The sequence below is a fragment of the Dicentrarchus labrax genome, unplaced genomic scaffold (assembly GCF_905237075.1).
Source record: "Dicentrarchus labrax unplaced genomic scaffold, dlabrax2021, whole genome shotgun sequence".
Lineage (NCBI taxonomy): Eukaryota > Metazoa > Chordata > Actinopteri > Moronidae > Dicentrarchus > Dicentrarchus labrax.
Genome location: NW_026136702.1, coordinates 4,527,276 through 4,541,754, shown reverse-complemented (window position 1 = coordinate 4,541,754; position 14,479 = coordinate 4,527,276). Strand labels below are relative to the sequence as shown.

The 14,479-nt window shown below is 42.1% G+C and overlaps 1 protein-coding gene across 1 annotated transcript in view; it reads left to right on the top strand.

Annotated features, from left to right (window-relative positions):
- The window catches only part of cdh23 (cadherin-related 23), a 154,787-nt gene that overhangs the window by 15,476 nt on the left and 124,832 nt on the right, over window positions 1–14,479 (top strand). Inside the window, exon 3 of the mRNA XM_051415680.1 lies at window positions 816–890. Within this exon, the coding sequence (XP_051271640.1) occupies window positions 816–890 (75 nt within the window). The remainder of the gene's footprint in view (window positions 1–815; window positions 891–14,479) is intronic.

Sequence of the window (14,479 nt, the reverse complement as noted above, 5' to 3'; positions counted from 1 at the left end):
CCAAGCAGAACAATTTACTAAGCTAGGTATTCTTATCAAACAAAGTTTATCCATCTTACGTTACTCTGACTCGTCGAGCCTAATCTCCTGATCAGAACACTTCGATTTAGAAGCTGGCTGTATATGTGTGATAGAAATATTTGGCCATTATGCAGTGCATTCTGGGATGCAGTCAGAGGACTGGAAATAAATGGGTTGATGTAAATTTCTCTTTTGGAACGCCTGTCATTAGCTAAGTGTTGATATTTTTACCTTTGAAAACATGTTTTTGTCTTCCTCAAAATGTCAGTTCAAGTCCCCAGATGTCATACACTGTCTTACACTGAATACATTTGCTCCAGCTGATCACACAGTGTCATACACTGAATATATTTGCTACAGCGCCTTATACATGCTCAATATATCTGCCACAGCCCCCTTTTACGAGGGAGGGGTCATGCTTTGTTTGGGAAGTATTGTGAAAACCACATGTGAATTGAACAGTCGTACATCAGTTGCATTCATTTGATGCCAAATGTTTCAGTTCATGTTCTCATTGCAAAAACGTTTGGCACCTTTACTTCTTAAAGATTACTTTACAAATAAAGTACAACGCTTTACTGTATGATTTCCAATAAACTGCTGGTAATGTCCAATGCATCACTTCCTGGGCACAAAAGGGTATGAACACCAAGAACAACATTTGAAAAAGCCTTCAGGCTAGTAGTACAGTAAGTAATATGTAGGCTAGTAGTAAGTAAGCTATCAGGCTAGGCTTTAATTCAATATAGATATCATTTTAAACATATTTTGACATACCTCTCTCTTTATCACAGGCTCCAACCAGCCACCACGCTTCCTGAACTACTTCTTCTCGACCTACCTTCTCATCTATGAAGATACGCCTGTTGGTGAGTCTCTGTGGAGTTCCAGCTTGTTGTATTATGATGTATCTACATTGTCAACTTGTTTACTACACAGAAATGGTCTGTCCTCTGTAGCGTGTGAATATAAACTGAGAAAGAGAAAGAGAGCAAAGAGAGATGTCATAAAAGACATTGACAGTGATGGCAGTGGATGTTCTCTATCAGGACGCGTGTGTGTGGTGTGTTTGTTTGTGTGAGGAGAAGAAAAGTCCAGAGCCTGATCTGAGTGATTCTCTAGATTATATACAGTAGTTGGCACAATAGAAACATGGGACGCTTTGGATATGTCACATCCTCATGTTCATGTCATGATGAAAGAGTTTGCCTACATTTGAAACCTCCATGTTCTTTATAATCTTGGGTTTACTGTATGGACACCAGACACGGTTGAGTCCGATTCCTCCTGGATATATTATTCCCCCTCTTATTTATTTTTTGTCAGTTTTGTTGGATGCAGTGATTGACAGGGCAATTTAGAGATGTCTGGCTTTTCGAGGGTGTCAGTGGCTTGGAATTAAAATCCTTTATATTGGATTGATTTTCTAGAATTTTTTTTTTTTTTTATCACATGACCTTTACACTCTGCCAGTCTGTCAACACTCCTAGTCTGCGTCATGGAATTTTCGCTTATCCATGTCTACTGCCAGAGTTGCTTTATTTGAGTGGTTACGTGTTGCAGGTACAGACAGCATAGACTGTATTTTTCTGTCTTTTTCACATTTTTTTCGTGGGGTCATGAAAGACCAAATACATCACTAAGCCTCTATCATCATCACTATCCCAGTCATATCGACTTCAGCATCAGCTCCATCATCATGTTCTCAGTTGCATGTTTTGTACTGCAGCCAGGGAAGGTTACAGTATCCCACTGAGCCTACAGTAAATCATCATCACCATGACCCCAAACACCATTACCCTCATAGTTGCCTGGTATGGCATCTTTGTCCAACAGTACTAAGCAGTTTCTGGCAGAAGGCCATCTCTTCCTTCAGTCAGCTTGTGTTCTAACCAGTGAAGGGCATGGATATGTTGGTGGGTGGCGTTGCTAATTTCCCTAACCACTCTGTCCAGGTTGCCCTCTGGCCATGAATCATTGTGTCCTCTCCTCGGGCAGCTGGGCTTCGGTCCAGAAGCGCCTTCCACTGGTCCAGAGAGCTGTCAGTCATGTCTCTGGCTCGGCCTGTGATGGCTTCTTCAGTGGTGTGATTATGAGGGCGGGCTGAGTGATTGGACAGTGACAATTTGTCAAGATTATTGTTTATTAGCTCAGCAGATGTCCTCGTCTAGGAGGCCCTCCAATTCATAAACACATAAACACACAGGCACACCCACAAGCCAGTGAGTCAAGTGTGTGTGTGTGGAGGGTGGAAAATTAGCACCAACCACCAGCCAAATGCTGGTAAAATATGAAAGTGGCTGGTAGATTTCAGACACAAAATAATGATTTACTGCTGAGCTGCTGGTGAATTTTGTGAGAGTGTGTTTTATAAATAGAGGTTGTGACATAGTAAAGATCCTCTTCACCACGAAAACACACGTTCCCTCACACACAAGCTCAAGATTACTTATCACCCAGCACACTGGCTTAATAGAGTAGCCCGGCAGCAATTTCAATGCTGACATCGCTCTTACTCTTGATTTGAATAAAGGGTAGATTGAAAATACATATTTTCTCATCTCAAGGTTCAGTGAAAAGATTGTACAAAGAATAAAGAATTGTTAAATTGGACTTTCAGGGCACAATGGAGGCGGTTTAATCATATTCAAAACTGCATACAACCCTCTATACTTCATTAGGCCATTATTTTACCACAAATTTGATGAACATAAATGAGCACCTGTCTAACTGAAGCCAAACTGCATGACTTGAGCCCAGTGATCAGGTTCCCACAGCCACTGTGATTGGTCGCATTCAGTTACCATGGAGGTTGTTAGGCTTAGTCTTGGTGATGATCTAACAGCATAGGGTTCGTGTGAGCAGTTGGTGTGACTGACACATGCACAATAGCACCACTGATACTGTATTATAGAGATGAGCAACGCAGACTTTCTTCAGTTGAAACTGGTCTGCATGCATGCGCACACAAACATCATATTCTGGCTTTGTCTAGGCACCAGATCAGTGACTTCAGCTCATGGCCAGTAGCCTCAGCTCCGTATGGCAGGCAGGAGCACATAATTATTTATCAGAGAGATGAGGGAACACATCCAAACGCATAGATATTTGATCTGAGAATACACCCGCTCCTCTCCCCCCTCTCACCAGAAAGGGATCTGGTTCAGGATCCAGCACAAGGTGTTTGACGGATGATGTGTGTGCTGTAGAGGCACGTGTAACACAATGGGAGAAGGCCCTCACTCAGCGTGAACCTCTGACACATATACTGGCCTTTACCTCTGCGCCCTGTACAGTTTTCATTGTCCGTCATGCAGGCAAACACAAAACCCTCAGTTTGATACATGAGACTGAACCTAAGAGTAATCTTTGGTCCCCAGTGGTGTGAATGATGCTTGTAATGCACGATTAGGATGCATCAGATGATTTATTTAAATATTTACAAGAGGAATATTTCATGGTGTTTTGAACAAAATTTTTACTCTACACACTCTATGTTCATTCTCTGCATGTTTGTGTGTTCTCTATGTACATCCATTTAGTATGAGTACACACACATGTTTTAATATTTCATGCATTTTTGTCACATCTTGGCACTGGGATCATACACTCATAAGGGGGGGTGGACCTAAACAGAGGAGCTGATGTTTAAATGCAGTGGCAGATAACAGTGTGTGTTGTGTCAGGAAATGGGATGTGTAATTAGACTGAGAGAACACTTTGATTAAACACTCTCATCTCCTAATCCACTTTGCCCTGATTCGGCAGATTAAGCTCTCTACTGAGTAATTAACTTGTGGAAAACACAACATTTGTTCAAAATAAGAAACTTCCGCACTCTGCTGGGATGGTTTGTGCATGTCTTGTAGTGTATGCCAATTGAGCATAAGGCTTCAATTTTGGCTCAGGCTAACTTTATTAAACATGTGTTCATTTAAACAAGATGAGTTATTGTATACATTCAAATTCAATTATTTTTACTGAGGACGTAAGAAGCCTCAGAGGGCAGGGAGTACAACAGGAGAGAAGCTTCTGGCACTATTCATTACATTAGTGAATGAATTGAATTGAAGGTCTCTTTCAAACAACCATTCAATCATTGAGAGTCATTCATATCCATCAGCACACTTGTATCCTTTGTTATTAAACAAAAGAGCATAACATTTCCAATAGAAAAGGACTATTAACAGAAAATATTTCCCACAGTGGACAAATTAGATATCCAAAGCAATATTTTACCAGTTTGAGCATGAGGAGGCAGTATACCAGCTCTTATTTCATCCCGAATAGACCTTTTTCCCTGCAGCACATTAGCTTGGTTATATATTTACGTGTCTCTTATAATGCCCGCAGGGCCATTTTTTTATGTTCTTAGTCCTGTGCATCAAAGATGTAGAATCTTTGCTGTACCAGCACAAGAAAGTATCCAACGGAAAAAAAGTCCCACCCCCTCCATTGAGGTCTCCCTTCAAAGCCACTCCCTCAACACACAAACATGTAGTGCAAAGCACGGCGTATAGTTGTGCGTATCATTGCTAATCGTATCTAACTACCTCATGTCTCATTCATACATAGTTCTACATACTACATAGTTCGGGTAAATAACATAATAATAATTTACCCAGAAAACAAACCATATCATTTACCTGTCCCTCAGTTCTTGCCATCGTTGAAAAGCCACACCAATGTTAACTCTGGTTTGACTTGCTCTGTAGCTTTAGCAATATCTGCCCGGCCTGCTTGTGGAAGACTCCGGTCCTGCACATTGAGTGCACTTTAGGGGGGCAGAGTGTGCCGAGGTTGGCAGGTAGGTAGGAAGACCAGCTGGTCGACCAGCTGATCGTTTCATTTGTTCCCAATGAAATGATTGGCTGGGCTTATCGTAGGCCTGTGACTGCTTATAGATACCAGATTTTTTATTTATTTTTTCAAAGCATTTGATTTATTGATATAAACAAATATTATATTATATTAATATAATAAAATTATATTTCAGCAAAAATAACAAGAAACTCTTCTGAAATACATTACCTACTCCAGCTTTAAAACAGTTAACATATCCATCTGTGTGAACTTCTTTGCTCTCCTTTTCTTTTTTACTAGCTCTCCTCACATTCTTCCACTGCCACAGTAAATACCTTGCACTTTTAATTAGCTCTGTGACATTCCTAATTCAATAATAATTAAGGAGCAGGAAGTAGCCTTAAGGAACGACTTATTAAAGCCTTCCCCTAAACGTGTTGATAATGTCTGTGTACTCTCCCTTGCCAATTCCCCACTGTCAGTTCCCTAGCACACTCTACATTAACTATGGCTTGTCAACACTCCCTCCTCCGGACACTGTCTCTCTTTCTCAGCTGTCTGATTTAGTATATTGACTATGTTAGCTGCAGTCATAAACAAAGCAGTATTTAAAACTATTGATTGATGGCATTGTGGTGTGAATGCTCCTTTATCTTGAGTGGACCACTGTTTCCTGATATAGAGGCTTTATCTAATATCTGAAAGCAGACCTCTCAATTATCTTTAGGAATTTTTTGATGAATCATGAACTGTATTTCTACATCCGTGGAAAACATTTTAGAAGCAGACATTACTTAGGCGTAGAGGCTCAGGCTTTTCTTCTGCTCAAGATGGTTTTGTGTTTGGGAATGGGAAATCTATATTTGATTCCCCTTTGGTGACAATTGGCTGGAGATAAGCGCTCTGTTTTTTTTCTGCTGCTGATCAAATGATTGGTCGGACCATTACTTGGTTGGAGAGAACGGTCTCCTTAGTGGGCACTCTCCTGATGCACATCACTGACCAATCAGCTGCACCATCTCCTTTAGTTCTGACACATTTTCACCCATGTCGAGCTCCTAACAAGATGTCCTTTATTGAAAAACAAGCATGCAAATGTGTACTAAGATAAATTATCATCCTTAAAGCTAAAACGTCCCAATCCTTCCCGAAAATGTTGTTTTCTTCGCCAGGAAACATGGTTTAAAACCTTTTGAATAAGTGCGAATTTCTTTTTTGACATTTTAAATATCTGAAATGACCTCTTCAAGCTGGCAGATTGTTCCTCAGAGGACTAGAATACACCAAGAATATTTTGCCTGTCCTTTGCCGCTATAGAGCAGATCATCTAGAGCAGAAACAGAAGCATAAAAAGAGAAATAAAGAAAGATGAACAGTGGTAAAATAAAAGGGTAATCAGGTATTGTCTGGGAAGAAGAGGGGGCAATTGATTCACTGTTTTGGGGATGTCGGCTGGTATCCAGGGCTGTCTCTACTTGCAGGATATGTGCTCTAGATATTTGTTACTGTCTGACTGTGAGCAGGGCGACGCAGAGGTCTGTTTCTGCTCCTGCTTTCAGCCCTCATTTAGCCAAATTGGAATGCGATGTGTGCGTCCTTTCTGAATCTCTGACAACTGCCGCTGTATCTGTCACTTCTTGTGAGTGTGAGTTGCCTGCTGCGCTGTGTGCATGAGAGTGACTGTGAGTCTGTTTGTGCGTGTGTGTGTGTGTGTGTGTCTCTCAAGTGAAGAATTCCTCCCTGTTGAGGTTTGAACCACCTGATCTCAGCAGGAGATGATTCCCAACATGTCCGGGAGATATTCTTAATGACTGGAAGTTTTTCTCTCCACATGAAAATTCCTTCCTACCTCACTTTAGGAAGGGGATACACTTGATCTTCTTACTTCTTGTGCGGCATTCTGCTGTCATTGAGCTGTTGCATTGACTCCCACAATGGCTTCCCAATAATGCCAGCACACTGAGGGACTTCTGTTTTGGTTTAGTCAATCATCCCTTATCTCTCCCCCGTGGTGCTTTGCTCCCCCCCTCCTCCCCCAGGAAATAATGGGGTCCACGGTTCAGCGGTGTCTGCAAACACACCATCCATCATGACGCTGTGCTGCGCTATATTGTCTGCACTTACCCAGCACGTGATGTGTTAGTGTTATTATGGCTCATGCAAACACTCACAACACTCTGGCTTCTCATTGCAGCAGTGCCATTGAGTTTCCACGAACGCTAAGCATTCCACTCGTACTCGTACATAATTTAAATGTATAAAAACATTTATTTTAACAAATAATTCCTCTGTTTCCCCTTACGCAGACTAAAATTATATACAGTCCTTGCAGCGGTGTGAAACAATGTTATTTTCAATGCATGCTAACGCACATTTCCAGTGCAGCTTCACATGTCATGGATTTTCTAAATAAAATGGGCAAAACAAGTTGGGTCACTCATCTGCCAGAACCTTTAATCTTTTTTAATTAACATTTAAACAACCTGATTTGCATTTGATTAAATCTGATGTCAAATTTCTGTAGTTTACCTGCTTTAGGAAAAATAAAACCTTAAAATGTGATGTAATGAGACTTAATGACTTAAGATGGATCATTTTACATTTCAGTTAAAACACACTTTAACCCAATTATACTACAGTGTAAAATGGTACTAGTAAATTTACAGATTTATTGGCAGCAAAATGTAAGCATTAAAAGTACTCATTAGGCAGGGTGTCTGCTTTCAGACTTCAGGTGAAGCAGATTTGAACTACTTTATATTGTTGTGCAGCAAATTCTATTTGTGACTGTTTTTGTCCTTTCAAAGACCAATAGTTTTGGTGTTCATGATACTAGGCTGGTGAAGATAGGTTGGCCGGCTACTGTCCTTGGGTTACACAAATGGACATTTGATTAGTGCTTACATGCTTCTGATGTGTCACTGTGATTTACAAGTGAGAAAAAAAAAGGTAGAGCACACCCAACATTGACCTTGCATCTTCGCATTTGACTGAAAGTCAGTTTATCGTTCATGGTAGTCATTTGTGGGGGCTCATAGTCATTGTAGGTCCACCTTTAAAATACCTTGAGGAGGATATGTCAGTGTGGTCTTCAGTTCCCTCTTATGTAACACTGGTTTAGTGTTTCCTTAGAGACGCTATCTCAGACACTTCACACTGTAGTGATCTCTGTCCGTCCTGCTTCTGTGGTGTTGCCTGTTCTATTCTAGTTTTACTGTGTTATGACCAGACAGAGAGTGAGAATAGAGGGAGACAGAGACAAAGATGGGGAAAGCATGGTGAATAGCTGCAGGCTGTGTGTGTGATATTTCTCTGGCTTGTAAAAGTTAATTGAAATTGTCTGTGGGAATGTGGCTCGACACCAGTTTGAGCAGCGCTGCCAAGGCACCCAGCACTGAGCTGACAGGCATCGCTGTGACGGTGGCAGTGGTTAGATTACCTGACCAACCGAGGTTGGGCTCTCGCACACTACCTTCAGTGTGTAGCATTTAGACACACTATCCTGTGTCACTGGGCAAGACACTTAACCATGATTGTGTGTGTGTGTGTGTGTGTGTGTGTGTGTGTGTGTCAAAGAGAGATCAGACATGCAATCTTCTTTTCCTTTTTTTTATTTTCCCAAATTATCAGCATCATCACAGAGTTTAGTTTGTTTACATGTTTGTGTGTGTGTATTTGTCGGACTCCTATCTGAAACGCCTCAGGTTTAAACCCAGTTTTAATCCCAGCAATCCAAGAAAGTTCAATGATCAAAGTATTAAGAGGGTGAACCCTCTACCTGAGCAGTGTGCATGCATTGTGTATGTGTGTGTTTATGCAAGGATGTATATTCTTCCTCTCATTTGGAGGAATTTCCAAACACAACATAACATTTATTTACTGGAAATGTAATATGGCCATTTTTGTATTGCTGTTTTTCCATTTTCCCTCTCACATTGCATTCATTGTTTCAGGTTTTAGTATTTGTTTATTTATGTTTGTATGTGTGTGTGCGTGTGTGTGTGTGTGTGCGCGCACTCGTTACTCCATTCTCCAGTACTGAGAGGTGCATTGCTGGGTGGCAGATCAGCTTCTTGCAGCTGCTTATCTGGCCCAGGTGGGTCACGGCTGATACCTGGCTGAGCCACGCAGAGCAGCTAACCTGGAAATTGATGTTTCACATCAGCGACCACCTCTCCCTGCTCCATTGCAGGGAAGCTGTAGGAGTGAGGAGGGGAAATACGTGTGTGTGTGTGTGTGTGTGTGTGTGTGTGTGTGTGTGTGTGTGTGTGTGTGTGTGTAAGTTGCTTGCATGTGTGTTTGTGTGAATGTAGCTGTTGTTTTTTTCCAGTATATCTGTGCCCCTTTGGAGTACACACATGCAGCAGTCAGTGTTGTCACTCAAGTGCAAATATATTGTTGCTGTTTGTATGTTACACAGGTCTAAATTCCCCAGAAAGTGTTTTTATGCATACAAAAAAGAAAGATGTGAGAAATTATAAAAAAAAACGAAATGTCATAGAAAACTCCTAATGGTCTTTGAAAATCAGAAGGTTATGTCTCAAAGACCACTAGAGATGATTTCAAAGGGAAAAAAAAAAAATCCCTTACTGGGGCGTGCATAATGTCCTGAATATTGCTTGGAAAATGAGCTCCTGCTGAGAAAAAGAACCTGTGTTTAGAGCACTTTAATCACCATATTTCGCACAACCTTGTTGTTGCCAGCCATTTCTGCCTCACATACAACCCATTTTCTGATTTGGGTAAGCCCACTGGTCAGACTAGCTTAATATGTTCTGCTTTTCCTTTGCATCAGTAAGTGCTGGTATTTAACTTGTGGCAATAAAAAAGCAGTGTTTTTAATATTTTTTAGTTACCACCAAGCCTGATCAGTTCCAGAACAGCAAATTTGCTAAACCCTTTGAATTACTGTTCGGCTGGCATGCTGGATCAGCTTATATTAGACGCCTGCAGTATAATATCAACGCTGGTCGTTTGAGGCTGGTGTGCATTCTATGAAGAAAGGTTATATCGTCCTTGTCTTGAAAGCTGACATTTGTTCTCATAAAGGCCAGCATGCTGGTGCCAGATAGGATTAATTGACAAGTGGGGTGCCTGCACTCTATGTCCCCCATTTACAGACCAGTCTCTGGCTCAAATCTGCTTGCTTTTGTTTCCTGGTGTCTCAATCTCTTAGTCTTCTTCACTGGTGGAGAATGCTCTCACTTACTCATTTACTCTCTCACCCCTATTACACTCTCATTATGCTCTTGGTATGTTGCAATTCACTGTGAGATGATGCAACCTGTTCAGTGCAGATACATATGTTGTCAATTTGGTGTTTGCACTTACTATCTTTAGATAGCGAAGTGTGTGTCAGTCTTTAAAATCTGTCCATGTTAGGTGCAGTGAGAGAAGTGATGTGTATACATTCATATGTGTATATGTTCGTGGCTTTGCACACTAGTGGGATGGAGAAAGTGCGGTATAATTGAATTCCTCTCTTATCTCACAGCCGAGAAGGTGTTTGACATTTAACAGGCCTCCTTAGAAGCATGGATCTTTTTTTTAAGGAATAAGGCAGGCTTGTCGTCTCTGCCTCTCTCTCTCTCTCTCTCTCTCTCTCTCTCTCTCTCTCTCTCTCTCTGCCTAGCACACATTCTTGTTCTTTGTCTCTTTCTCTCTCCTATTTGTTTCTCTGTGCGGTAGTTTGTCTCCAGTGAGAAGTTCCAGTTGCTAACAAATCCCGAGCTTTTCTGCTGTCAGCCATTGTGAGTGTGAGATACTGTGGTTTTTCTAGCTGTTCATTTTCCACTGATTCCTGCATTCACGTCACCACACAAACTCACACATACAAAATACCTAGTTGCTGTATTGTACCCAGACATTTTTAACCCAAACCTGTCATGGTTCTTTGGCGATAGTGATATGAGTGCTGCATGTCTGCTTAAGGAGCTGCTTTTTGGTGGAAGGAGAGAGAGTTTGTGCAAGACAGCGCAAGAGAGGGCGAGAGAGGGACAGAGAGAGGAATCCAAAACTGATCAACCAGAGCAGCTGTCATTGTCCAGCTCTCCTGCTCACCTCCCCTCTTTTTTATGCTTCCCCTCATCACTCTGTCCCTCTCTCCAGATTGACCAAGGAGGTCAATTGCCAATTTGCCAGTGCCAATGTCTTTGTCAGGAAACAATATTAATTTTGGCTAATTAGGACCTGAAGCTAATGAGCGCTACAGATAATGAGTTCATTTATAATCCATAAAACAAGTGTGGCGTGTTACGGGATGAAAAAAGCTGTAATGGCGGCAGCCGGACATCAGGTTTGGGCAGCAGCGTAGCAAACAATCTGGACACGCATTTACACACACACACACACACACACACACAAACCATCCGCTTTTACTCACCCTCGCTCTCTCTTTCTGTCTCACACACACACACACACACACACACACACTTTAGACTCTGGCATGTCTGCATTGCAGTCCTCTGCTGGTCAGCTTGAGCACATTTTTAGCCGGGTTTTTCGGACAGTGACCATCTTACCCCCCCAACCTTGTCAATGTATCTCTGTCTGTCCTGTCTTTCCTTCTCTCTCGCTTTCTCTTTTCCCCTGTGTCTCATTGTCTCTCTTTTTCTCCTTGCCGTCATACATCTGTCTCATGGGAAACAGTGGATCACTTTGGATAAAGGCTGAAGAAAGAGACATAGTAGGGTGAATGCCAAATATAAGGAAGGAGATGGGATACGGAGGGAAAAGAGGGAGAAAGAGCAAGGGAGGGAGAAATAAAAGGTAGGAGAAAGGGGCGTGCAGGGAATATAGCAGGGAAAAGGGTGAATGAGAGTAGGATGGATGCACAGAAAGAAGCGGAATAAACGGATGGGGAGTTGGCAGAAAGCGTGGATGTGAAAGTGGAAGGGATACACACATGGAGAGATGGGAATAGATATTGGCAAAGGGGGAGATGGGGTGAGAGGGGCTTCACAGCAGATGGACATAAGAGAACAAGAGAGAGATGAGGAAGATGGAGATGCACTAGTGACTCCACCCATATAGATAAAGTCCAGCTGGCCATGGCCTGGTCTGGCCAGTCAGTCATACTGAGCTGAGTTGGACCAGACCAGGATCAGACATGCTAGTGTGGCGTCTGGAGCATAGTGCACTTCTACAACTGTTACACCATATGGACTGGTGAGAACACACCATTACAGATACGTTCCACTGGAGATCACCAAGTCTGCATGCCACCACTGAGTTATCTATAAAAAGGGAATGGGAAATAAAGTAGCAGCAACGGCTTGATGCTATAGTCTACATCTGTTTGTCAGTGACATGTGGATCTTGTTGTTGGACTGCTTTGCTTCTAACTTGACCAAGATGGCAAGTCAGTTTTAACGCTAACTTTGAATTACATTTGAGGAAAATTTAACTAGGTATCAAGGTTTCACATTTGCCAGAGAAATTAGATTGTACCAACCTTGTGGTGATGTATGAGCCATCTATATGCTGGTTTAAAAGCTGCAACATCTGCTACTTGAGAATTGGCTGCTGCAACAACAGGGTTTTCCCTGTCAATTCAAATAAATCAAAGTCAGCCAGTGCTGCTTTTTGTTTTTTGTAGGGTTTTTTTTTTTTGCCTAAAAAGAATAGAATGGAATACAATAGCACACTGCTGACAAACAATAAGAGTGAGGGTTTTTTAGATTCAGTCCACCCTACAACTAGCTGATCATATCTGTACTGTTTTCAATATTAGCTTCATTAAGCAGCTATTCATAAAACTAGAAGAAAGAAGGTTTTCTTAAAAATGTAGCTTAAACTCCATAAAGGTTTAGTGAACTCTCAGTAGTCATTCAGTATTTGAAGTGACAAAATTTCAAGTCAGATCAACTCATTAAAACATTCTGAAATAGTTCTTGTGACTCCAAATATTAAGCTGCCCTGAAAGTGAAGTTAATTATTCTCATTTCCTCCTAATTATTGGTTGACTTCACAAAATTCTAGTGTGAGTTTTGCAGCTAATTACTAGCATATGGAGACATGCACTGCTATTACTATTGTTACTTCTACTGCTAATGTAGAACCTGCACTTGTAATTTATTATAAGTATGTGGTATGATTAAAGCAAAGGTTTAGGTGTCGACAGTTCTCACAGTGGAAATGTTGCCTTGTCAAGCTGGAACTAATAACACCAATAATAACTACATTCAATGTAAAGGGTAACAGGGCCCTGATATTGCGCCTGCTGGTTTACACACCTAACTAGAACAGAACCGAAAGTAAATGATGGTAGGAAAGTAGCTACATCAGAGTGGCTTTGGAAGACCAGAGATTTAACTTAGCAGGCAAAACTCTCATCGTTTCCATATTGTTTCTTCTATTGCATTGCGATTCTTCAAGTGAAAGATATTTATTTCTCTTTTTTCTCTTTTTGCTGTTTCAGTCAGCAGCACTTCGTTTTTGAGGAATGCTAGTTAATAAGCTGACAAACACTTAAATACAAGATAAATCTGAAGCTATAGTTACATTAACTTCCCCATGTGCCTTGCAGGTACATCCCTACCCTTTTCTTCTTTATGGATTCCTCATACAAAACCGAGGAAACCACGGCCCTTGTTTTCTGAGGCAGTACGACAGACTTTCCCTTCCAATGACAGCCAGGGCTGGAGGTCAACTCTGAGTTGCCACAGCCTTATTCTTGACCCCGGCTCCTGCCTTTACCCAACATCCACATCTACATCCGCAGGGCTGACACAAACAACATCAACCCTATATTTCAGTAACATGCGGGCCAAATGATAAACATGTAAACGGGAGAAGAAAGGGGAAAGGCCAAAAGGGAGAGGCTTTTGTTTCAGTGTGTGTGTGTGTGTGTGTGTGTGTTTATGTGTGAGTGGCTTCACAATGAAGGTGGCATGTTCCATTACCCGACCATGATTTAGCTCACTCTCAGGTAATAGTCAGCCCTGGTGAGGTCAGTAGAGGGCCAGTGGAGGAGAGAGGGAGTGTAGGCAGGGTGAAAGAGAGAGGTAAATACCAGAATAAGAATGGGATTAAAAACTGAGGTGAGCGGCAAAACTGGATGAAAAGAGCAAGACGGAAAGAAAGAAAGAAAAGGAAAGAATTGGGCAGGCGTTACGAAGTGCCAGTGTTGATGGACACATTGGCATGTTGGCAGGAGTGGTACGGTTTGGGGTGGATGCGCGTGTGTTTGGGGCGGGCATTTGCTTTTGTGACAACGACAGGCCAGACTGGCTCAGCCGTCACTCCAGAAGCCTCAGTAGCACACAGCCACCTGTCCACTCCTATCAGCAGTGCCTATGTCCCTCTGTCTGGCCTCCGCAAGCAGGACGGAGCGTGACGAGAGGATGACAAAAACGAAAGAGAGAGAGTGGGGGAACGGCAAGACTGTGATGGGATGGAATAGAAAATAGCAAGAGGAGAGCATAGAGCTCTCCTGTGTGATCGGAGAGTGAACAGAGCTGCGTGTGAATCTGCAGTGACAGGTCTGCTTCTCCTCACCAATGCGTGGGATGACTGTCCACTAATGTCCTTCACTGTCCCCCGACTTTTGCAATGTGATTGGTTAGTCACAGCCTTGTCACTCGGTGTTTTCATCATTTCACCATTTGGGTGGATTAGAAAGCCAATCCTGGATACCCAATGATACGCTAGCCTC